The sequence below is a fragment of the Coregonus clupeaformis genome, chromosome 29, assembly GCF_020615455.1.
Source record: "Coregonus clupeaformis isolate EN_2021a chromosome 29, ASM2061545v1, whole genome shotgun sequence".
Taxonomy (NCBI): Eukaryota; Metazoa; Chordata; class Actinopteri; order Salmoniformes; family Salmonidae; genus Coregonus; species Coregonus clupeaformis.
In genome coordinates this window covers 3,492,768-3,520,233 of record NC_059220.1, presented here as the reverse complement: position 1 = coordinate 3,520,233, position 27,466 = coordinate 3,492,768, and the positions used below count along the sequence as shown (strand labels likewise).

The 27,466-nt window shown below is 44.4% G+C and overlaps 1 protein-coding gene across 10 annotated transcripts in view; it reads left to right on the top strand.

Annotated features, from left to right (window-relative positions):
- Positions 1-17,809, top strand: part of LOC121544597 (neurexin-3a-like) — a 647,039-nt gene extending 629,230 nt beyond the window's left edge. For 6 of the 10 annotated variants that reach the window (XM_045209073.1, XM_041854567.2, XM_041854570.2 and 3 more), the window contains one exon: positions 16,319-17,809. In XM_045209073.1, coding sequence (XP_045065008.1) covers positions 16,319-16,623 — 305 coding nt within the window. In that variant the 3' untranslated portion in view covers positions 16,624-17,809. Of the gene's footprint in view, positions 1-5,272; positions 6,003-15,655 lie in introns of those variants that run through there. The other 4 variants (XR_005996136.2, XR_005996135.2, XM_045209074.1 and 1 more) reach the window with 3 other exon arrangements.
- The last annotated feature ends 9,657 nt before the right edge of the window (positions 17,810-27,466 follow it).

Genomic DNA, 27,466 nt, shown 5'->3' with positions numbered 1-27,466 from the left:
CGGTTGCTCCGCCCCCTCCAACCAGTGGCGCCACTCCTCCAAGGCAAGTTTCACCGCGAGAAGCTCCCGGTTACCCACATCGTAATTCCTCTCCGCAGGCGAAAGGCGACGAGAGTAGTAGGCGCAGGGATGGAGTTTACTGTCCGTGGAGCATCGCTGCGACAGGATGGCGCCAACTCCCACATCAGACGCGTCCACTTCAACGACGAACTGACGGGCCGTGTCCGGTTGAGAGAGAATCGGTGCGTTGGTGAATCGCCTCTTCAAATCCAGAAACGCTCGATCCGCCTCCGGATTCCACTTGAAGGTCCTGATACTGGAAGTCAAGGCAGTTAACGGAGCGGCCACACGGCTGTAATCCCGGATGAATCTGCGGTAGAAATTCGCAAACCCCAAAAATCTCTGGAGTTGCAATCTCGTACCGGGCTGGGCCCATTCCAGAACCGCTCTAACCTTCTCCTGGTCCATCCTAATCTCTCCCCTGGAGATGATGTACCCGAGAAAGGATGTCGTGTGGGCGTGAAACTCGCACTTCTCGGCCTTCACGAACAGGCAATTCTCCAACAATCGCTGCAGAACCTGCCGGACATGCTGGACGTGGTCGGAAGGTTCCTTCGAGAAGATCAGAATGTCATCCAGGTAAACAAACACAAAGAGACCGATCATATCTCTCAGGACGTCGTTCACCATACTCTGGAATACCGCTGGAGCATTGGTCAGTCCAAACGGCATCACCTGATACTCGAAGTGACCCATCGGTGTATTGAAACCCGTCAACCACTCGTCCCCCTCTCTGATCCGGACCAGGTGATACGCATTGCGTAGGTCTAGCTTGGTGAACACCGTAGCACCCTGTAAGGAGTCGAAGGCAGAACTCATCAAGGTCAGGGGATACTTGTTCTTGACCGTGATGTCATTCAACCCCCGATAATCAATACACGGTCGAAGAGAGCCATCCTTCTTCCCCACAAAGAAGAATCCTGCCCCCAGGGGTGATGACGAGGGACGAACGAGACCAGCAGCTAGGGACTCCTTGATGTAGGTCTCCAACGCCTCACGTTCAGGTCGGGAGATACTGTATAACCTTCCCTTGGGGTAGACAGCTCCAGGGACCAGGTTGATGGCACAATCATATGGTCGGTGGGGAGGGAGTGACAGAGCCTTCTGCTTACTGAAAACTTCCCCCAAATCGTGATATGTCTCGGGAACCAGGGACAAATCTAGGGGTTTAGCCTCAATCACCTGACTGGGAACCGAATGGGGGCAGGCAGTCTTGAGACAGTTAGCATGACAATCAAGGCTCCAACTCGTTACCTTGCCCGTCACCCAATCGAACGTGGGATTGTGTTCCTTCAGCCAGGGGTATCCAAGGACCAGAGGAACATGGGAAGACGGCAGAATGAAGAATGAAATCATCTCAGAATGATTCCCCGACAACCGCATCTTAACCGGTTCAGTCCTCATCGTGATACGTGCCAGACTACTGCCGTTCAGAGTGGTCGCTTCAATGGCTTCCGGCAATTGCTCCTTGGAAAGCCCCAGCTGTTCCACCAACTCGGCATCAAGAAAGCTTCCATCGGCACCTGAATCGATAAAAGCGTTAAGCGCTAAGCTCTGATTCCTGTTCACAAGGGTAGCCGGGAAACGGGGTCTGACAGAGGTACTGAGAGGTTGAAACTGGCTCGCTAAAAGTCCTCCCAACTTTAGCGAGCCGGGCAGTTTGACGACCGCCGGGAACAAGTGGAGATGTAATGTCCCGAGCTACCACAGTAGAGGCAGCAGTTGGTCTTACGTCTATGTTGACGCTCCTCCTTGGTTAACCCGTGCCGCCCCCACTTGCATGGGTTCAGAATCGGGATAGAGGACCTCTCCACTAATCCATTGTGGTGGAGAATGATCGACGTGTTCTGGTCCACCACCCGACCCGACTGGGAACTGAGAAGCTGATCGATTGGACGGACCCCATTGCTTCTCCCTCCTTCGCTCTCGGACTCGATTATCCACCCGAATAGACAAAGCTACCAAGCTGTCCAGGTCACTAGGCTCCGGATAGGAGATCAACTCATCCTTGAGCTGCTCCGACAGACCCTGGTAAAAGGCCGCTTGCAGAGACTCCTCGTTCCACCCACTCTCCACAGCCAACGTCTTGAACTCGATCACGAAGTCGGCCACGCTGCGAGTTCCTTGGCGAAGCGAAAACAGGCGCCTAGCTGCGTCCCTCCCTCGGACGGAATGGTCGAAGAGCTTCCTCATCTCGGCCGTGAACCCCTGGTATGAAGCCATGCAGGGATCCTGTCGTTCCCAAACGGCTGAAGCCCACTCCAGCGCTCGACCACGCAGCAACTCAATCACAAAGGCTATCCTAGCCTTGTCTGTGGCATAAGAGTAGGGCTGTAGATCGAACACTAGTCCACACTGCATAAGGAAGGAACGGCATCTTCCCAGCTCCCCCTCATATTTATCCGGCGTCGGAACCTTGGGCTCACGGATGGACACAGCTTCAGAAGCGGCAGGCGAGATGGGTGAAACCGGTAGTGGATCCTCCACCGGACACTTGCGTTGGTTCTGGACCTCCGTCAGACCGGTAGAAAGGTTCCGAACTGACAACGCGATCTCCTGTAGTACCATGCTATGATGGCCCAACATCTTCTCCTGCTGGGTAATAGCATGGCGAACAGAGTCCAGGTCCGCTGGGTTCATTACTGGCCGGATCGTTCTGTCACGGTTTACTTAGCCAGAACCCAGAAGCAGACCAGGACAAGGTACGTTGAGACAAAGGTGAGTGTTTATTAATAGATTCCGAGTGAGGCTGAATAATCCAGGGAACAGAGCGGGTGGCGTGGATGGGTTGTTGAGGGTGCAGTGGTTGGTCCGGTACTGGCTCGGCAGCCGCCGACCATCAGGCAGAGGTTGGGTGAAGGTTCCGGGTGAGAGACTGCAGACAGAACAAAACGGAGGTCAGTACACAGCAAGTCAAAAAGGTGCAAAACAACAAAACTAACACTAATGGCTCAGAGACTGATACGCTGACAAACATACTGTTCATGGCTAACGATCCGGCAGGAACTGGATGTTGGGCCAGAGCCTAAGAAGGGTGATGATCAGGACCAGGTGTGCAGATTGCTGATGGGATGCAGGTGCGGAAAACAAGAGCGCTCCCCGGAGCGTTCCCGAACCCTCGGGAAACTGGAGATTACGAACAGGAACACTAGTCACCAGACAGGACCCGACTCAGACAGCCGGGATCGTTACAGTTCATGGTAATACATATTGTAGCCTAGTCTAGTAAGATGACCGTGTGTGTTAGGGTGACCATCCTGTTTTTCCAGGGACACTTTCAGCCCTATTTCAGGTGTCCTGACTTTTCAGCCTACAAAAAAAAGGTACATTTGTTGGCAAGACACATCAATTAATGTAGGCCTAATCAATGACAATCGCTGAATGTCATTTTTACGTTTTGGTGTTTTGTAACAGATGTTTATTTCCATTCATCAAATGGCGCAAGTATACATGGTGTAATTCGCACTCCTCGACTGTCCGCAGTACTGTCTGTCAGTGTCCTCTGGCTCCTCCACTGTCCGCAGTACTGTCTGTCAGTGTCCTCTGGCTCCTCGACTGTCCACAGTGCTGTCTGTCAGTGTCCTCTGGCTCCTCCACTGTCCACAGTGCTGTCTGTCAGTGTCCTCTGGCTCCTCCACTGTCCACAGTACTGTCTGTCAGTGTCCTCTGGCTCCTCCACTGTCCGCAGTACTGTCTGTCAGTGTCCTCTGGCTCCTCCACTGTCCACAGTGCTGTCTGTTTTTACAAGATAAGAGCGCCTGTATCTGTCTTCCGAGTGCTTCTCAGACATTCGCTAGCTGCTATCTCTCTCAGGGAAGGGTTGTTTGACCCTCATGCCAATATTAATGTTTCGTTTGACATTACACACTTTTATGATGCGATGATTTGCATCCACAATAATTATATCTCGCTGTACACACCTCTGTAGCTGAATGACATTGACATGATGAAATGGGTCAGAACGCCTTCGAAAATGAAGTTAAGCTCCTGGTGAAATTACAGATAATTAAATAAAACGGTCTTATTAGTGAGATCATCAGTTTAAAGTGCTTATCAGATACATTCAGTTTGCATATAACTTCAGAAAAAATACAACAAATAGTTTTATACCCTCTTGTGGAATTCCTCTGTCTATTGCTGTCTAGCTGTGAAACTAAAGGCTGTGGGAATCAAAAATCAATAGAATACATCATTATGGGTCAATTTCATTCTTATTCTCCTACAGCCATTGGTTGAACTGCCCCCTGTACTTCTCTAACAACTCAACCGTTGATGTCTTACTTTATCTGACACCGGCATGACGTTTATTATTTTTTGGGACTTTCCCTAAATGCAACTTACTTTAAGCATGCATCAACGTCTTGCAGTACAACCAAAAAAAGATTAACCCATTATCAGCCAGTGTGTTCTTCTCTCTGACCTACACCCAGACTGCACGCCGGGTCCATGTCTTAAGACTAGCGTAAACAGATCTATTTGTCATCCAAAACCAATGACAGAGGGAAAGTCGTCACCTGACTGCTCCTCTCGACTGTCTGTTTTACAGCCTCTGGTTGTAGTGTGTGCAAATTGAAGTGGCTTTGTTCTCTCATTTTATACGGACATTTATATTTTGATAGTTTATCCGTACTTATTTTTGTATCGATACATTCAAATTGATAAATGACATTTTTATTATATATATATGATTTTTTTGGGATTACTTCGTTTACTTTACTACTGTGGTTTGGTAAACATTAGTTTTGACCACTTTGAATCAGATGTGAATATTTGGAATCACGGTTTTTATCATTTTTATAGAATCATTTAAATGTTTATCTTATTTTGGGGTATTTGGAACTATTTCAGCGAATGGACTGTGTGCTTTAGATCACTGCTAATAATCTAAAGACACACACAAAAAAAAATCCCAAACATATAGTTATCCTCCATTTTGTCAAAACCAGTCCATTAAAGTTGACAAAATATTTGGTGAAGCGGTTCCAGATCCATTTGATATCTTCCTTTGGTTTTCAGATTTTTTTGAGAGCTATTTTGATAAACAACTTTTTTTATTGAATGATTGATTGAGTACGTATAAACCAAAATTGCATGGCTAAGAAGTTGCAGTTTAGGGTTTGTCAGACTGTCAGTGTTTAATAGAGTTAAGTTCTTCTCTGTAGATGGGCATGTATATGCTCACTGTTTGTATGTCCCCGTCCCTTCCTTACAGCCAAAAGCTCTAATGCCGCCCGACTGCTTCGTACTGCCTTTACATGGACATGGCAACTGACTTACACTATCACCCTCATCACCCTCATCTCCTCTGTAGTATGTTCATAGGCCCCTCCCCTTTTTACACTCCCCTCCCCCTCTTTAGCGATGTTAAAATATGGACAGTCATCCATCCATTCTAAACTAAAGAAGAAATACAAACTAAGCAAAAACTTCAAATTAATAGAAAGTAGATATTTATTGAGAAGCCAAAAGCGAAAACGTATAGATGTACAGTTCATTGTAAAAACTGGATTATTTATCGAAGAAAAAATTATAATTATGGTGACGTTTATTTTTCATGTTATGTGGTGTGGATGTAAGTGTTGTTCCCTCCCTGCACCATCATGTCTAAAGAAAAATTAAACAAGACGTCCAATTGCTGATTTTTGATCTATACAAAACTATACTTAACCAAGAACATTCTCACACAACTTTCTTTTGTAAACTTTTTTTCTTCATGCCAAAATCATGCGGTGATTGTTGATGTAAGTTGACAAAGACTATGTGGTTTCTTCCTTGAATAATGTTTTAGTGGGCTGATGTTTATAACTGACTTGTCTTTTTTTTACGTTTGCTTTGTACAACATGTAGCTAATCTTAATTTATTAGATCCAACTGTTCTCCTAGTTTGTCTAACATAGTGCTGTTTGTCGTAACTTGTGAGTGATAAACTATTAACGTGTTTTGCCTTGATTTTAATTTAAATGTTTTATCATTTGAAATTTGCATCAATTTGTAGTGCTTAGTGATTAGATAGTCTTGGTAGTGTACTGTATACACAAACCTTGATGGCAGTGGGATTTGGCAGCTGCAATGACAACCTGAATGTTCACCATATCCCTATGAGAACAGACCATATCTACACTCTCCTTTTAACGCTACACCAAACTCAGCATGTGATGGGATACTACTATATTTTTCTCATTTTAATCCTTTAGAAAACTATCGGGATTAGTTACCTCATACGGTATGTTGGCCTCCACACACACACAAACACACACACACACACACACACACACACACACACACACACACACACACACACACACACACACATCAATGCACATTCTTCATCGCCATCTTCCTCTAAAATTAACCATTCTCCCTCATGTGGGGACAACATGTGTGGATTTGCAAGTCTAATTTCAACCTATTGGTTCCCAGTGCAGCCCTAAGAGAGAGAGAGAGAGAGAGAGAGAGAGAGAGAGAGAGAGAGAGAGAGAGAGAGATTCTATCAGATGTAGTAGTGTACAATCAGTGTCAATTAGAAATCATCATTGACAGATTTTTCTCTTTTAATCCGCTGGATAGTCATTTGTTTATATTCACTGATTACTTACAGTTAATTAGTGGGCATATGAAAGGACCTTTTGTTTGTTAATTATTCAATATAGATACAAGGCATTTGTTGACTTTTCAGAAACGAAAAGGTGCTATTGAACGCTATTGAACCATTATTTAATTTAAAGTGCAGGCTAAATGATTTTGGTATCATTTTCACTAAAGGCCTCCTTTGCTGGGCTGAAAAAAGGAATTTAATTGAATAACCGGCTCTTGAATTTAATTGCGCAAATATAACTTGATTATGAAAGTCTCCAGTGATTCATGCTACCATACATCACACTGTGAGTTGATCACATGGTTACCTCGCAAATACACACAGATACTCACAGAGGTATGATACAGACACCCCCTCCAGAATGATACAGACACCCCCTCCAGAATGATACAGACACCCCCTCCAGAATGATACAGACACCCCCTCCAGAATGATACAGACACCGCCTCCAGAATGATACAGAAACCCCTCCAGAATGATACAGACACCCCCTCCAGAATGATACAAACACCCCCTCCAGAATGATACAGAAACCCCCTCCAGAATGATACAGACACCGCCTCCAGAATGATACAAAAAACCGTCCAGAATGATACAGACACCCCCTCCAGAATGATACAGACACCCCCTCCAGAATGATACAGAAACCCCCTCCAGAATGATACAGAAACCCCCTCCAGAATGATACAGATACCCCCTCCAGAATGATACAGAAACCCCCTCCAGAATGATACAGAAACCCCCTCCAGAATGATACAGAAACCCCCTCCAGAATGATCCAGAAACCCCCTCCAGAATGATACAGAAACCCCCTCCAGAATGATACAGAAACCCCCTCCAGAATGATACAGACACCGCCTCCAGAATGATACAGACACCCCCTCAAGAATGATACAGAAACCCCCTCCAGAATGATACAGACACCCCCTCCAGAATGATAGACACTGCCTACAGAATGATACAGACACCCCCTCCAGAATGATACAGACACTGCCTCCAGAATGATACAGACACCCCCTCCAGAATGATACAGACACTGCCTCCAGAATGATACAGACACCCCTTCCAGAATGATACAGAAACCCCCTCCAGAATGATACAGACACTGCCTACAGAATGATACAGACACCCCCTCCAGAATGATACAGAAACCCCCCTCCAGAATGATACAGACACCCCCTCCAGAATGATACAGAAACCCCCTCCAGAATGATACGAAAACCCCTACAGAATGATACAGACACCCCCCTCCAGAATGATACAGACACTGCATACAGAATGATACAGACACCCCCTCCAGAATGATACAGAAACCCCCTCCAGAATGATACAGACACCCCCTCCAGAATGATACAGACACCCCCTCCAGAATGATACAGAAACCCCCTCCAGAATGATACGAAAACATCTACAGAATGATACAGACACCGCCTCCAGAATGATACAGAAACCCCCTCCAGAATGATACAAACACCCCCTCCAGAATGATACAGAAACCCCCTCCAGAATGATACAGAAACCCCCTCCAGAATGATACAGACACCGCCTCCAGAATGATACAGACACCCCCTCCAGAATGATACAGACACTGCCTCCAGAATGATACAGACACCCCTTCCAGAATGATACAGAAACCCCCTCCAGAATGATACAGACACTGCCTACAGAATGATACAGACACCCCCTCCAGAATGATACAGAAACCCCCTCCAGAATGATACAGACACCCCCTCCAGAATGATACAGAAACCCCCTCCAGAATGATACGAAAACCCCTACAGAATGATACAGACACCCCCTCCAGAATGATACAGACACTGCATACAGAATGATACAGACACCCCCTCCAGAATGATACAGAAACCCCCCTCCAGAATGATACAGACACCCCCTCCAGAATGATACAGACACCCCCTCCAGAATGATACAGAAACCCCCTCCAGAATGATACGAAAACCCCTACAGAATGATACAGACACCGCCTCCAGAATGATACAGAAACCCCCTCCAGAATGATACAGACACCCCTCCAGAATGATACAGAAACCCCCTCCAGAATGATACAGAAACCCCCTCCAGAATGATACAGACACCGCCTCCAGAATGATACAGACACCCCCTCCAGAATGATACAGAAACCCCCTCCAGAATGATACAGACACCCCCTCCAGAATGATAGACACTGCCTACAGAATGATACAGACATCCCCTCCAGAATGATACAGACACTTCCTCCAGAATGATACAGACACCCCCTCCAGAATGATACAGATACCCCCTCCAGAATGATACAGACACCCCCTCCAGAATGATAGACACTGCCTACAGAATGATACAGACACCCCCTCCAGAATGATACAGACACTGCCTCCAGAATGATACAGACACCCCCTCCAGAATGATACAGACACCCCCTCCAGAATGATACAGACACTGCCTCCAGAATGATACAGACACCCCCTCCAGAATGATACAGAAACCCCCTCCAGAATGATACAGACACCCCCTCCAGAATGATACAGACACCCCCTCCAGAATGATACAGAAACCCCCTCCAGAATGATACGAAAACCCCTACAGAATTATACAGACACCCCCTCCAGAATGATACAGAAACCCCCTAAAGAATGATACAGACACCCCCTCCAGAATGATACAGACACTGCCTCCAGAATGATACAGCCACCCCCTCCAAAATGATACAGAAACCCCCTCCAGAATGATACAGAAACCCCCTCCAGAATGATACAGACACCGCCTCCAGAATGATACAGACACCCCCTCCAGAATGATACAGAAACCCCCCTCCAGAATGATACAGACACCCCCTCCAGAATGATACAGACACCCCCCTCCAGAATGATACAGAAACCCCCTCCAGAATGATACGAAAACCCCTACAGAATGATACAGACACCGCCTCCAGAATGATACAGAAACCCCCTCCAGAATGATACAGACACCCCCTCCAGAATGTTACAGAAACCCCCTCCAGAATGATACAGAAACCCCCTCCAGAATGATACAGACACCGCCTCCAGAATGATACAGACACCCCCTCCAGAATGATACAGAAACCCCCTCCAGAATGATACAGACACCCCCTCCAGAATGATAGACACTGCCTACAGAATGATACAGACACCCCCTCCAGAATGATACAGACACTGCCTCCAGAATGATACAGACACCCCCCTCCAGAATGATACAGATACCCCCCTCCAGAATGATACAGACACCCCCTCCAGAATGATAGACACTGCCTACAGAATGATACAGAAACCCCCTCCAGAATGATACAGACACTGCCTCCAGAATGATACAGACACCCCCTCCAGAATTATACAGACACCCCCTCCAGAATGATACAGACACTGCCTCCAGAATGATACAGACACTCCCTCCAGAATGATACAGAAACCCCCTCCAGAATGATACAGACACCCCCTCCAGAATGATACAGAAACCCCCTCCAGAATGATACGAAAACCCCTCCAGAATGATACAGACACCCCCTCCAGAATGATACAGAAACCCCCTAAAGAATGATACAGACACCCCCTCCAGAACGATACAGACACTGCCTCCAGAATGATACAGCCACCCCCTCCAAAATGATACAGAAACCCCCTCCAGAATGATACAGAAACCCCCTCCAGAATGATACAGACACCGCCTCCAGAATGATACAGACACCCCCTCCAGAATGATACAGAAACCCCCTCCAGAATGATACAGACACCCCCTCCAGAATGATACAGACACCCCCTCCAGAATGATACAGAAACCCCCTCCAGAATGATACGAAAACCCCTACAGAATGATACAGACACCGCCTCCAGAATGATACAGAAACCCCCTCCAGAATGATACAGACACCCCCTCCAGAATGATACAGAAACCCCTCCAGAATGATACAGAAACCCCCTCCAGAATGATACAGACACCGCCTCCAGAATGATACAGACACCCCCTCCAGAATGATACAGAAACCCCCTCCAGAATGATACAGACACCCCCTCCAGAATGATAGACACTGCCTCCAGAATGATACAGACACCCCCTCCAGAATAATACAGACACTGCCTCCAGAATGATACAGACACCCCCTCCAGAATGATACAGAAACCCCTAAAGAATGATACAGACACCCCCTCCAGAATGATACAGACACTGCCTCCAAAATGATACAGCCACCCCCTCCAAAATGATACAGAAACCCCCTCCAGAATGATACAGAAACCCCCTCCAGAATGATACGAAAACCCCTCCAGAATGATACAGACACCCCTCCAGAATGATACAGAAACCCCCTAAAGAATGATACAGACACCCCCTCCAGAACGATACAGACACTGCCTCCAGAATGATACAGCCACCCCCTCCAAAATGATACAGAAACCCCCTCCAGAATGATACAGAAACCCCCTCCAGAATGATACAGACACCGCCTCCAGAATGATACAGACACCCCCTCCAGAATGATACAGAAACCCCCTCCAGAATGATACAGACACCCCTCCAGAATGATACAGACACCCCCTCCAGAATGATACAGAAACCCCCTCCAGAATGATACGAAACCCCTACAGAATGATACAGACACCGCCTCCAGAATGATACAGAAACCCCCTCCAGAATGATACAGACACCCCCTCCAGAATGATACAGAAACCCCCTCCAGAATGATACAGAAACCCCCTCCAGAATGATACAGACACCGCCTCCAGAATGATACAGACACCCCCTCCAGAATGATACAGAAACCCCTCCAGAATGATACAGACACCCCCTCCAGAATGATAGACACTGCCTCCAGAATGATACAGACACCCCCTCCAGAATAATACAGACACTGCCTCCAGAATGATACAGACACCCCCTCCAGAATGATACAGAAACCCCCTAAAGAATGATACAGACACCCCCTCCAGAATGATACAGACACTGCCTCCAAAATGATACAGCCACCCCTCCAAAATGATACAGAAACCCCCTCCAGAATGATACAGAAACCCCCTCCAGAATGATACAGACACCGCCTCCAGAATGATACAGACACCCCCTCCAGAATGATACAGAAACCCCCTCCAGAATGATACAGACACCCCCTCCAGAATGATACAGACACCCCCTCCAGAATGATACAGAAACCCCCTCCAGAATGATACGAAAACCCCCTACAGAATGATACAGACACCGCCTCCAGAATGATACAGAAACCCCCTCCAGAATGATACAGACACCCCCTCCAGAATGATACAGAAACCCCCTCCAGAATGATACAGAAACCCCCTCCAGAATGATACAGACACCGCCTCCAGAATGATACAGACACCCCCTCCAGAATGATACAGAAACCCCCTCCAGAATGATACAGACACCCCCTCCAGAATGATAGACACTGCCTCCAGAATGATACAGACACCCCCTCCAGAATAATACAGACACTGCCTCCAGAATGATACAGACACCCCCTCCAGAATGATACAGATACCCCCTCCAGAATGATACAGACACCCCCTCCAGAATGATAGACACTGCCTACAGAATGATACAGACACCCCCTCCAGAATGATACAGACACTGCCTCCAGAATGATACAGACACCCCCTCCAGAATTATACAGACACCCCCTCCAGAATGATACAGACACTGCCTCCAGAATGATACAGACACCTTCTCCAGAATGATACAGAAACCCCCTCCAGAATGATACAGACACCCCCCTCCAGAATGATACAGACACCCCCTCCAGAATGATACAGAAACCCCTCCAGAATGATACGAAAACCCCTACAGAATGATACAGACGCCCCCTCCAGAATGATACAGAAACCCCCTAAAGAATGATACAGACACCCCCTCCAGAATGATACAGACACTGCCTCCAGAATGATACAGCCACCCCCTCCAAAATGATACAGAAGCCCCCTCCAGAATGATACAGAAACCCCCTCCAGAATGATACAGACACCCCCTCCAGAATGATAGACACTGCCTACAGAATGATAGACACTGCCTACAGAATGATACAGACACCCCCTTCAGAATGATACAGACACCCCCTCCAGAATGATACAGATACCCCCTCCAGAATGATACAGACACTGCCTACAGAATGATACAGACACCCCCTCCAGAATGATACAGAAACCCCCTCCAGAATGATACAGACACAGCCACCAGAATGATACAGACACCCCCTCCAGAATGATACAGAAACCACCTCCAGAATGATACAGAAACCCCCTCCAGAATGATACAGACACCCCCTCCAGAATGATACAGACACCCCCTCCAGAATGATAGACACTGCCTACAGAATGATACAGACACCCCCTCCAGAATGATACAGACACTGCCTCCAGAATGATACAGACACCCCCTCCAGAATGATACAGATACCCCCTCCAGAATGATACAGACACTGCCTACAGAATGATACAGACACCCCCTCCAGAATGATACAGACACCCCCTCCAGAATGATACAGACACCCCCTCCAGAATGATACAGACACCCCCTCCAGAATGATACAGACACCTCCTCCAGAATGATACAGAAAACCCCTCCAGAATGATACAAAACCCCCTACAGAATGATACAGACACCCCCTCCAGAATGATACAGAAACCCCCTACAAAATGATACAGACACCCCCCTCCAGAATGATACAGACACTCCCTCCAGAATGATACAGAAACCCCCTCCAGAATGATACAGATACCGCCTACAGAATGATACAGACACACCCTCCAGATTGATATAGACACCCCCTCCAGATTGATACAGACACTGCCTACAGAATGAGACAGAAACCTCCTCCAGAATGATACAGACACTGCCTCCAGAATGATACAGACACCCCCTCCAGAATTATACAGACACCCCCTCCAGAATGATACAGACACTGCCTCCAGAATGATACAGACACCTTCTCCAGAATGATACAGAAACCCCCTCCAGAATGATACAGACACCCCCTCCAGAATGATACAGACACCCCCTCCAGAATGATACAGAAACCCCCTCCAGAATGATACGAAAACCCCTACAGAATGATACAGACGCCCCCTCCAGAATGATACAGAAACCCCCTAAAGAATGATACAGACACCCCCTCCAGAATGATACAGACACTGCCTCCAGAATGATACAGCCACCCCCTCCAAAATGATACAGAAGCCCCCTCCAGAATGATACAGAAACCCCCTCCAGAATGATACAGACACCCCCTCCAGAATGATAGACACTGCCTACAGAATGATAGACACTGCCTACAGAATGATACAGACACCCCCTTCAGAATGATACAGACACCCCCTCCAGAATGATACAGATACCCCCTCCAGAATGATACAGACACTGCCTACAGAATGATACAGACACCCCCTCCAGAATGATACAGAAACCCCCCTCCAGAATGATACAGACACAGCCACCAGAATGATACAGACACCCCCTCCAGAATGATACAGAAACCCCCTCCAGAATGATACAGAAACCCCCTCCAGAATGATACAGACACCCCCTCCAGAATGATACAGACACCCCCTCCAGAATGATAGACACTGCCTACAGAATGATACAGACACCCCCTCCAGAATGATACAGACACTGCCTCCAGAATGATACAGACACCCCCTCCAGAATGATACAGATACCCCCTCCAGAATGATACAGACACTGCCTACAGAATGATACAGACACCCCTCCAGAATGATACAGAAACCCCCTCCAGAATGATACAGACACCCCCTCCAGAATGATACAGACACCCCCTCCAGAATGATACAGACACCTCCTCCAGAATGATACAGAAAACCCCTCCAGAATGATACAAAACCCCCTACAGAATGATACAGACACCCCCTCCAGAATGATACAGAAACCCCCTACAAAATGATACAGACACCCCCTCCAGAATGATACAGACACTCCCTCCAGAATGATACAGAAACCCCCTCCAGAATGATACAGATACCGCCTACAGAATGATACAGACACACCCTCCAGATTGATATAGACACCCCCTCCAGATTGATACAGACACTGCCTACAGAATGAGACAGAAACCTCCTCCAGAATGATACAGACACCACCTCCAGAATGATACAGAAACCCCCTCCAGAATGATACAGAAACCCCCTCCAGAATGATACAGAAACCCCCTCCAGAATGAGACAGAAACCCCCTCCAGAATGATATAGACACCGCCTCCAGAATGATACAGAAACCCCCTCCAGAATGATACAGAAACCGGACACAAATCACACAAGGGTACATGATACATCCACAGATACGTCATCAGAGAGTGAACGTTCAGCTGTCATTGGTCTGCCCTATGAGACCCTGCCTTTATGGAAGCTGTATAGAGCCATTCAAAAGGCGAGAGGCTGGGTCCGACTGGGGAGCCAGATCCTTCCGTGGGGGTTACTGACACTGTAAGGTAATCTAGCCAGTTGGGCCTTCTGTCCGTCACACATATCTTATTGTAGAATTATAAATATATCCGGGTTTAAGCCACTATGCTGCTTGTTATCCATTTTCAAATAGGGATATAGTTATTATCAGCTACATGATAACTTCAGTGTCAGATGTGAGAGAATATGATTTCAAAGGTAAATACTACTAAATCCACATTATGCTGGCTCTATTGGTTATGTATTCTTAAGTGCTTTTTTTGATTACACCTTAATGTCTGGCTCACCCTCACACCCCCTGAAGCCTTTTGAACCTTTTCACTTTTGCATTTGTTCTGTTTTCTGGCATGTCTGTTCTTATTTAAAGCTGTGTTATGTAGGTACAGTGTATGTACATGTTTATTTTGTTTAGTACAGTATCGTGTTGTGCTTTTATTGACCTCTTTTCCGTTTTGGGTGAATGTGATAGTTAGATAGATGTGTATGGTTGCCATTAATAGCTAGAAAGATGTGTATGGTTGCCATGACGTCCTTACTGCTCTCTAACATGTTTTTTGTCTGTCTCTACCTCTAGGAGGTGAATTAGTCATCCCTGTACTCTTAGAGGACCATTTAGTGCTGCCCCCCTCCACCCCCTCCATCCCCCTCCCAACCCTCCCAACCCTCCGCCCACCCCTGACCATAATTGAGACTACTAAAGAGTCCCTGTCCACGGCCACTGAGGCCGGCGTACCTTGCTTGTCGGACGGAGGCAGCGATGATTGTGATGATGATGATGATGATGATGATGATGATGGCTTGGTGATATCTGGGTATGGCTCAGGGGAAGCTTTCGACTCTAACCTGCCTCCTTCTGATGATGAAGAGCTTTACACCACCTTCTCCTTGGTAACAGATAAGACCTTGTCCACGTCGGCTTTTGAAGGTGGCTACAAAGCTCACCAGCCCAAGTGGGAAACAAAGGACTTTAGACCTGACAAACCGTCCTCAGACCGCGGTAGGACTACCACTACCGCCGCGCTGCCGCTAGCACCCGACCAGAGCCGCTACACCTCCACCGCAACCCTGCACCACGCGTCACCCGCCAAGCTTCCTGCCGGCAAAATGAATAACCGCGAGCTAAAACCCCAGCCAGACCTAGTGTTGCTCCCGTTGCCCACGCTGCCCTATGAGGTAGACAGCACCAAGCAGAGGGCTCCTGTAATAACCTCCCCCATGTTCCGTAATGTACCCACAGCCCTGCCCACCCAGCCCGGCGTCGACCGAGTCCCGGGACCCCCGGAAGTGTCCCGCCAGTCTAGCAGCACCATCGGGATGGTCGTCGGGATAGTGGCGGCCGCCGCCCTGTGCATCCTCATCCTCCTGTACGCCATGTATAAGTACAGGAACAGGGACGAGGGCTCCTACCAGGTGGACGAGAGACGGAATTACATCACCAACTCGGCCACGCAGAGCAACGGAGCCGTCGTCAAGGACAAACAGCAGAGCTCGAAAGGCATCAAAGGAAAACAGAAAAACAAAGACAAGGAGTATTACGTTTGAGTGGCGGACGTTGCGAGATGAAAAGAGAGAGGGAAATAAATATAGAACTGTATTTAACAGTTACCTTCTAAGGAGCTGCGAAGACAAAAAAATTGTAAAATTGGAACTGTTACTTGATGCTGTGTAGAGTGGTTGAACTATGACATGTTTTGTAATATAAAGCACACTTACTATTGTAAGCATACCGAGAAGGCTAATAGCATCTTTAGAGACCTTGCTCTTCTATCGGGTAGGTGTACAACCACTTCACAGCTACTGTATCATTATCCTAAGTGACTTTTAGAACCTGTACAAAATGGCGATGTTCCTTAATCTTGACCATTTCCAGCATGTAAGCAACATGTAGTGCTTAACAAGAGTGGGTCAGGATAGAAGGGATCATTGTAAAGTCAATGGAAAAAATGGACTACTGCCGTAAAAAGATTTGAGACATTTCTATTGTTTGTATGGTTTCTACATTATAAAAGTGTGGTGTCTACGCAAAATAAATAACATCTACTACTGTATGTATCAAATGAAACCAAGAGAGCTCAAATGGCTAAGGACAGATCTCTTAGGATCTCTTCAGATCTCATAACTCTGTCATCTGATCTCGACATGATTACTCTCATTGTGCCAGTATGAAAAATGTATGCACTCACTAACTGTAAGTCGCTCTGGATAAGAGCGTCTGCTAAATGACTAAAATGTAAAATGTAAAATTGTGTGACAGATGGACGGACAGAGTGACACTGACGTGTGATCCTGGCGAGAAGTGGTTGCTTGTTCTTATCTCGGTTAAAAGCAACTGATTGTAATGCATGCCCATCCTACCAAAACAGTACACTACAGTCCAGTACAGTACAGTACAATATATTGTACAGTACAGTACAATATATCAACGTTGCTTGAATAGTCCAGTTCTCTCCAAGGCCAAATGTTATACTTCGTCATCGTCAAGACTACACAACTTTTGATTTTATTCCCTAAAAACATCAACAATGAAAATATGATTTTCCCTGAAGATAAAAAGCTGTGTTGGTTCGCAGTCGTGCTGGTTGTGTCTTTTGCAGGCCTCTGTGTGTTGGTTATCCGCCTCTTGTTCTATTTTCTATGGAGCTGTCCCATCGAGGACAGAATGCAGTACTATAACACTGTTAAAGATGTCTAAACAGAAATAAATCTAACGTAAAAAGTGTGAATTCTATCTGTTGTCACAGTCAAACTGTGTCAAACAAACATATTTGTTTACATATTTTATTACATTATAGCCGTTGTACTTTGTAGGTACTAGCTATTGTACATACCATCTAAGTTGTAATTTTTTAGTAATTATATTGTACAGACTGATCATATGGTTTATCAGTTTAATTTCATGAAGAAACATCTATAACTGTTAACTGACATTAATAAATATTTTGAAGCATTGAGAATACACATTTAGTAAATAAAAAAGAAAACTATGTTAGGATAGAGATCTAATCGCAGATGTTTCTAAGTGTCAATCAAATACAAGATGCCCGATCTTAATTGTACCAATGCTTTCTTGTTCTTCTCTGGTTATTTTAGTGTTATTTATATTTTGAAAAGATTAAAGAGAAGCTATATTAAAGACTACTGCTGTTGTATGCGGAGACACAGTTCAGACAATCTCCTGAAACACAGTGTGATTCTTACCTCCAGGTCTGGATAGTAATATTAATGTCAAATCATTCGCTTTTCATATTTGTTTAACATAGTATTGTTATATATCATATTTTTTTCAGTTTCCTTATTTTTTGGGGGAATTTGTATTTTTTTTACTATGATGAATAATTCCCTTTAATTTATGACTATGGCCAGACTGTTTGTAATCATTGACACTTTGGTGTTTTTTGTCATCTTTAGTTTTATTTAATGTTTTATTTTTTTTAAAGTATTTTGATATTGTTTTCTATGAGTTTTCATATTTTTTCATGCTCTTTTTTCCAGGAATTGCTTTGCAATAAAATGTTCTTCACAAACGTGTGTTCAAGTCATGTCTTTTAATAACTAGTTGAGCTGACAGCCGTTTTGCACTGTTTTGCTATGGCTTTAGTCATCAATCTAGCAAGAGGGCAATATTTGATTAATGTAGTAGTGTTTCCCCCTCCTAGAAAGCTATAACCTTTGGCTTTCACCTGGAATTGTTTATTTATGTCTGAGAAAAACCCATATGAAGTATAATAAAACATATACAAATATAATGATATATATTTTATTTTTTTATGTGAATGAATAAGCCTTTTCATACTTGATAATATGTCCATATATACAGTAGCTATAATCTGTTTTAGGAATATTTACCCAAAATATTTCACCTTCTTTATTACTTTACCAAACATACATCATGACATTGTGATAGTCAAAATCTGTTAAATTTGTGAATGTCTAAATCAACATTTGGGCCATTTAAACAGCATGCGTCCCTCCTATAGATAAGGGGATTTTGTCGTTAGATTTTGTCGTTCTGAGCATATGCAATGTGTCTGCCTCAAACAAATGTTTGACTTACTTATTTACTTATTTTAGGTTCAAGGAGGTTTGTAGGTCACATTATTTATCGTAGAACAATGAAAATTGTGTATTTAGATTCGCCTGCTCGAGACAACTTCAGCGATTGCTTGGCCATGTCTGTGCCATGAAGCAGTAGAGCTGGATACATGTTTTTCTAAGGACCGCCCCTTTGACATAACGTTGCAGTGAAGTGATGTAAATGGATGTAACGATGCAGCCGACCACCAGAGGCAGGCAAATACACGTTTATTCGACAGAGAACGTTTACACGGTCCTAGGAAGGTCTGGGTGTCTGTCTTATGACTTATAAAACAGTGGAAAAATCAATAAAATAGGTCATGTAGACATGTACATATTTTTAAAAAGTAATTATAGTGCCCGATTTCGGGGACTGTCAGCTTAAGAGGTTTTAAACTCTATATTTTCACCTCTCAAAGCCAAGTCTTAAGCTCATTATTAAATGAGTAAGCTCAATTGATATGTTAGAGAGTTGGGATAATACATATTAGGGACAACTCTTCCCATAAAACCCCATAAAACCCAATAGGCTATATTCATTTATGTGTTAGTCAAGTATAATTTAGTGTACATTTTCTTCCTCGAACTGCTGATTTTGTATTGTCTGGACTCTATACTCCCAAGATGGAGGACACGTGTAACTGTTCCTGTTACAATAATAATCCTAGCTATGACCTGATACCATAACATACTGTTACCCAGTCATAACAAGACTATTACCTCACACCATAATATACAGTTACCCAGTCATAACAAGACTATTACCTCACACCATAATATACAGTTACCCAGTCATAACAAGACTATTACCTCACACCATAATATACTGTTACCCAGTCATAACAAGACTATTACCTCACACCATAATATACTGTTACCCAGGTATAACAATACCATTACCTCACACCATAACATACTGTTACCCAGTCATAACAAGACTATTACCTCACACCATAACATACTGTTACCCAGGTATAACAAGACTATTACCTCACACCATAACATACTGTTACCCAGTCATAACAAGACTATTACCTCACACCATAACATACTGTTACCCAGTCATAACAAGACTTTTACCTCACACCATAATATACTGTTACCCAGGTATAACAAGACTATTACCTCACACCATAACATACTGTTACCCAGTCATAACAAGACTATTACCTCACACCATAATATACTGTTACCCAGGTATAACAAGACTATTACCTCACACCATAACATACTGTTACCCAGTCATAACAAGACTATTACCTCACACCATAATATACTGTTACCCAGGTATAACAAGACTATTACCTCACACCATAATATACAGTTACCCAGTCATAACAAGACTATTACCTCACACCATAACATACTGTTACCCAGGTATAACAAGATATTACCTCACACCATAATATACTGTTACCCAGTCATAACAAGACTATTACCTCACACCATAATATACTGTTACCCAGTCATAACAAGACTATTACCTCACACCATAATATACAGTTACCCAGTCATAACAAGACTATTACCTCACACCATAATATACAGTTACCCAGTCATAACAATACTATTACCTCACACCATAATATACTGTTACCCAGGTATAACAATACTATTACCTCACACCATGATATACTGTTACCCAGTCATAACAAGACTATAACCTCACACCATAACATACTGTTACCCAGTCATAACAAGACTATTACCTCACACCATAATATACAGTTACCCAGTCATAACAAGACTATTACCTCACACCATAATATACTGTTACCCAGGTATAACAATACTATTACCTCACACCATAATATACTGTTACCCAGTCATAACAAGACTATTACCTCACACCATAACATACTGTTACCCAGGTATAACAAGACTATTACCTCACACCATAATATACTGTTACCCAGTCATAACAAGACGATTACCTCACACCATAATATACTGTTACCCAGTCATAACAAGACTATTACCTCACACTATAACATACTGTTACCCAGGTATAACAATACTATTACCTCACACCATAATATACTGTTACCCAGTCATAACAAGACTATTACCTCACACCATAATATACTGTTACCCAGGTATAACAAGACTCAAATTTGAGGGGTATCTGTTATCTACTTGTTTTCATTTTATATTTCCTTTAGGTCTCTGTGAACATTGAAATCTGTCTGCCAGGAATTTTAGCGTTTTGTACAGCATCAGTGGTATTTCCATAAAGCTATGCAGTACAGCAGCTTTTCGTCCATTGGTTTGCTCGCCATCACCCCATACAGGGACACGTCATTTACATCCAAGGCCTGATGTACGGTGTGTGTGCCGACAGTGAGAAATACCACTCTCCCTCCACGGGATTCTCAGACAGGAGTGGCCTTTCACTGTGTGTCTGTAGAACACTGAGAGAGAGAGAGAGAGAGAGAGAGAGAGAGAGAGAGAGAGAGAGAGAGAGAGAGAGAGAGAGAGAGAGAGAGAGAGAGAGAGAGAGAGAGAGAGAGAGAGAGAGAGAGAGAGAGAGAGAGAGAGAGAGAGAGAGAGAGACATAGCGAGAAAGAGAGAGAAAGAGAGAGAGAGAGAGAAAGAGAGAGACAGAAAGAGAGAGAGAGAGAGAGAGAGCGAGAGAGAGAGAGAGAGAGAGAGAGAGAGAGAGAGAGAGAGAGAGAGAGAGAGAGAGAGAGAGAGAGAGAGAGAGAGAGAAAGAAAGAAAGAAAGAAAAAAAGAAAGAAAGAAAGAAAGAAAGAAAGAAAGAAAGAAAGAAAGAAAGAAAGAAAGAAAGAAAGAAAGAAAGAAAGAAAGAAAGAAAGAAAGAAAGAAAGAAAGAAAGAAAGAAAGAAAGAGAGATTTCTTATGCTGATATACAGTATATTATGACTCATTGTGTAACTTGACATGAACAGAGCCACAGTGATTGGAGACTGACGAGAGCCATAGCGATTGGAGACTGAAGAGGGCCATAGTGATTGGAGACTGAAGAGAGCCACAGTGATTCGAGACTGAAGAGGGCCACAGTGATTGGAGACTGAAGAGAGCCAAAGTGATTCAGAATGCCTGTCGTTCATTCATCATATCATGCTATGTGATCTGCTTTTTATCTTTACTCACCTCACAGTTTGATGGAGTTAAAAATGTGGATATATTTATTTTGGTTTTTCACTGATACCCGTGGTCCTTCCTTTAGAAGTGTCCATATACGCAGAATAGGGACAGGATTCAATCTGATCGCTCCTTTTCGACCATGGGCCATTTAAAGGCAATGTTACCGCGCTCGCAGAGATCACAAGTGCACGCTTCAGATGTGGGCTCAATCGGAAATTACCTTAATATTTCATCCATGCTACAACACGGATCTTCCCCGTTCCAGATTGTATCTAGGCCCGAGGTTTGATTTGGCACTAGACAGGACCATTCTCTCGTTCCCCCATCCTACCTGATGTAAACTCTCTCGGCCGCAACTACCCATCTCCCCTTTCCCAGTCTGAAACCCCTCTCTGATTGGCTGTATTGATCCAGGCCTACAGCAGTAGTTTCTCCCAGGTGATGAAGCACACAGAGCGATAGAACCCTGAGTGAACCTGCTCACTTCACCAAGACTACCCACAAACCACATTCAGCTTGAGTTAGGATCTCAAGTTAGGATTTAGCCCTTAGAGAGGAAGTGGGAAATACTGATAGATTTGAAAGACATGCCCCTAATTGATATTTGTGAGTTTATTTCTGTAGAGAGAGAGAGAGAGACATCTGTTTGCTTTAAGAGGGGGAGTATGTTAAAATGGAGAGAGTGGGTAGGGGGAGAGGAGGGGGTAAAAGAAAGAGGGGAACACACTTTTCTTCAGACTCGGTGAAGCGGCAGAGACTACGCTTGTCCCTGGAGCTTCGTCTCCAAATGAGATGTCATATTTTGTAGGTACACACAGCTCTCTGATGCTAACATGAAAGCCAGGCAGAGATGAACTATTCCACACAGGCAGAGATGTTGACTGAGACAATTTCATCTCCACCGCAATCACAGACGTCGCACTGTGGCTTTTATATAACTCAGGTGAGTGTGTCAGCATGTGTTAGTGTGTGTGTCGGTGTGTGTCGGTGTGTGTGGATTGCCAGGGATCCTGTGAAAATGGTTACATTAGTCATTGGCTGAGCGGTAACATTTTTCCAAAGCTTGCTGTACACATGGAGCCTTACTTTTCCAAGCTGAGGGAATGCTCAATAAACCCTGATTTTTTTTTGCATAAGTATCCATATGGAACTGACCCATAACTTCATTGTACCTGTTCAGCTTGTAATACCTGGTATTGACTTGGAATCTGCCGTGGTCCTCTGTAGCTCAGCTGGTAGAGCACGGCGCTTGTAACGCCAAGGTAGTGGGTTCGATCCCCGGGACCACCCATACACAAAAATTTATGCACGCACGACTGTAAGTCGCTTTGGATAAAAGCGTCTGCTAAATGGCATATTATTATTATTATTATAGTTCTGGGCTGATCCCTCACCTTCCACATGATCATTGATGCCCCACTAGGTGAGATCTTGCATGGAGCCCCAGACCGAGGGTGATTGACCGTCATCTTGAACTTCTTCTATTTTCTAATAATTGCGCCAACAGTTGTTGCCTTCTCACCAAGCTGCTTGCCTATTGTCCTGTAGCCCATCCCAGCCTTGTGCAGGTCTACAATTTTATCCCTGATGTCCTTACACAGCTCTCTGGTCTTGGCCATTGTGGAGAGGTTGGAGTCTGTTTGATTGAATGTGTGGACAGGTGTCTTTTATACAGGTAATGAGTTCAACAGGTGCAGTTAATACAGGTAATGAGTGGAGAACAGGAGGGCTTCTTAAAGAAAAACTAACAGGTCTGTGAGAGCCGGAATTCTTACTGGTTGGTAGGTGATCAAATACTTATGTCATGCAATAAAATGTAAATTAATTACTTAAAAATCATACAATGTGATTTTCTGGATTTTTGTTTTAGATTCCATCTCTCACAGTTGAAGTGTACCTATGATAAAAATTACAGACCTCTACATGCTTTGTAAGTAGGAAAACCTGCAAAATCGGCAGTGTATCAAATACTTGTTCTCCCCACTGTATCATTTTGTGAACACAGTATGTCTTTCCAGTCATTCTCAATAGCATCCCCATCCTTTCGAACACTAAATAAAAATGTCTGCTATTTGGTGTATGACCATTTCATCCATCTATCCTGGAACATGGGAGAGAGGGCTTAGCGGGAATCTCATGGGTGTGAATGTCAGTTACAGAATCGTCACTGTTACCTGAGCCTGCCTCAGAGTTCATTCTGATAGGAACAGTGTTCCACATAATGGAACATAATTTTCTTCAAATGGCTGTCTGCTGTGAAGTGCATGTGCAATTGTAATTCACAGTTTATTCTAACTGAACATCAGGTCCCTCTCAGTATGAGGTGAAACCTAAGCAATTCTATGAGTAGTCTCCTCTTTTTTGAAGATGTAACTCAGCTACTGTATGAAACTATAATGGTAAAATAATGATAATTATTTCATACTTTCAGACAGTCTTTTATAATTCACCCTGGTCAGGGGAAATCTACTTTAGGTTAGATCTCTCTCTCTCTCTCTCTCTCTCTCTCTCTCAATTCAATTTCAATTTAAGGGCTTTATTGGCATGGGAAACGTGTGTTAACATTGCCAAAGCAAGTGAAGTAGATAGCAAACTCTCTCTCTCTCGCTCTCTCTCTCTCTCTCTATCTCTCCATTCTCTCTCTCTCTCTCTCTCTCTCTCTCTCTCTCTCTCTCTCTCTCTCTCTCTCTCGCTCTCTCTCTCTCTTTCTCTCTCTCTCTCTCTCTCTCTCTCGCTCTCTCCATCTCTCCTTCTCTCTCTCTCTCTCTCTCTCTTGCTCTCTCTCTCTCTCTCTTCTATCTCTCTCTCTCTCTCTCTCTCTCTCTCTCTCGCTCTCTCTCAATCTCTCTCTCTCTCTCTCTCTCTCTCTCTCTCTCTCTCTCTCTCTCTCTCTCTCTCTCTCTCTCTCTCTCTCTCTCTCTCTCTCTCTCTCTCTCTCTCTCTCTCTCTCTCTCTCTTTCTCTCAATTACAGTTTCTCTCAATTGCTAAGACACATTTCTTGAAAGCTGCTCTCCTTTTCTCTTAACTGTGAACACAAAACCCAATTTTCAAGCTACATTCACAAAACCTCAGACTCTTCTTGCAAAACCAAACTTTCACCTCAAAGCAGTTCAATCTGTGCTCAAAACTGAACTATGTTGTCAAATCGTGCCCCGAGTCAATCAAAATAAAAAACACTACTGAACAGTCACTAATCACTACGTAGAAAAATAGAAAACACAATGCTCAGGACATGAAGCTGGAGAAATACATGTTTATTGTTCACTGTAGGCTAAATGCATGTTGCAAAACAAAAAAAAACTGTGCATTTAGCACTTGTACAAAAAGACAAAACAGAAATCTTGTGCATTTACATGTAGCACTTGTAAAAACAAACAGAAATCTTATGCGTTTGCCACTTGTGTACAGTAAGCCCATGTAAAAATAAAGTACAAAAATATACAAATAAGTGCATTACTCAGCCACAGCATCATGTCTCCGTACTGGGTCAGGCCACAGGACTTCATCCACATCACAGGCCACATTTTGTCTGGCCAGGCAACGGGGAAAAAACCCTGGCATGCCGTATCCAGGCTTGGCATGCCTCCACACCTATGTCACCACAGGCAAGTCCCATGGCTTGCAGGAGATTTACCCTGGTGTAAGGTTGGCGTTCATATACCTTCCACCGCCATGAGGAGAAGAATTCCTCAATGGGGTTTAGGAAAGGGGAGTACGGTGGAAGGCAAAGATTGATAAAACCTTGGTTCATATTGTACCACTCTCTAACCTGGAGGGCTCTGTGAAAACTCACATTGTCCCAAACAACAACATAGATGGGATGCTCATCCTGCTGCCCTAACAAAGCATCTCGCATGTGATTGAGGAAAATGAGGAGCTGGTGAGTGTTGTAGGGCCCCAGGTTGGCATGATGGTGGACAACCCCATGATTGCTGATGGCAGCACATAATGTGACATTGCCACCACGCTGCCCAGGAACACCAACAATGGCCCGATGGCCAATCACATTACGGCCTCTCCTTCTCCTTTTGGTGAGATTAAACCCAGCTTCCTCCATGTAGATGTATTGATGGGGTCTTTCCATTGCATCCAGTTGAAAAACTCTCCGTAGAAATAGATATCGTTTTGTAAGTGATACGGAAAAAGTGATTTAGGCCACTACAGTAAATCACTACTTAGAGTAATCAACATTGAATGTGTCTGGATATATGCCAACCTGTACATACTGGAATCTTTGCTCTTTGACTCTGTCTGAGTTGCGATCAAAGGGCACTCTGTATAGCTGTTTCATGCACAGTCTGTTGCGCTTGAGGACACGATCAACAGTAGAGAGGCTGACACTGTTGATACCCTCAAAATTTAAATGGTCCTCAATGATCTTCTGCTGAATTTCGCTCAGTTTAATGGCATTGTTCTCACGGACCATATCAGCAATTAGGGTCTCTTGGTGTGGGGAGAACATACCTGTCCTCCCACCCCCATGTGGCAGTCTTTCAATTCTACAAAAAGAGAACATGGAGTTACAAAAATATACATGGAATACTAGGCCTACAAACAGTTAGACCAACCCTCCATTACAATACTACAGTACATTGGTACAGTGATGTACTGAAACATATATTTACTTACAGTATACTGTGGTACAGTATATAGTATGTCATACAGTAATTGCTGTCAACATTTACATACTGTACTATAATGTCAAAAAAAGGTAATTACCTGTTCTCTTCTCTAAATCTTCGGATTATGGTGGACACAGTGAATCTACTGATGTTTGGTTGTACCCTTTGTCCAGCCTCCCTCATGCTCATACCATGGACAAGAACATGGTCAATCACAGTAGCTCTGATTTCATCAGATATTACTGTTCTTTGTCTTCGCTGACCACCTCGACCACCTCGACCTCCTCTCACACGAACTCTTCCTCTCAGATTTCTATCCATTGTAGGGCCTCACAAACCAGTGCTCTCTGAACTGGCTTACTGTATATGTTCCCTCACATCATTAGCCACAAGTGTGATCAATTTTGAGTTGTTGTGTTCAAGTGGTGACACCTGTGCTCTAATTGTGTTTGACTTTTGTCATCTGTGCTCACCATTATGCAGCACGGGTGCATCACAATGAAAATGTGTTGGCAAGTTATGTCTAAACAGGTGAAAAGTGCTTATGGTTTTGCCAAAAGAGTGATTGATTCAATCAGTG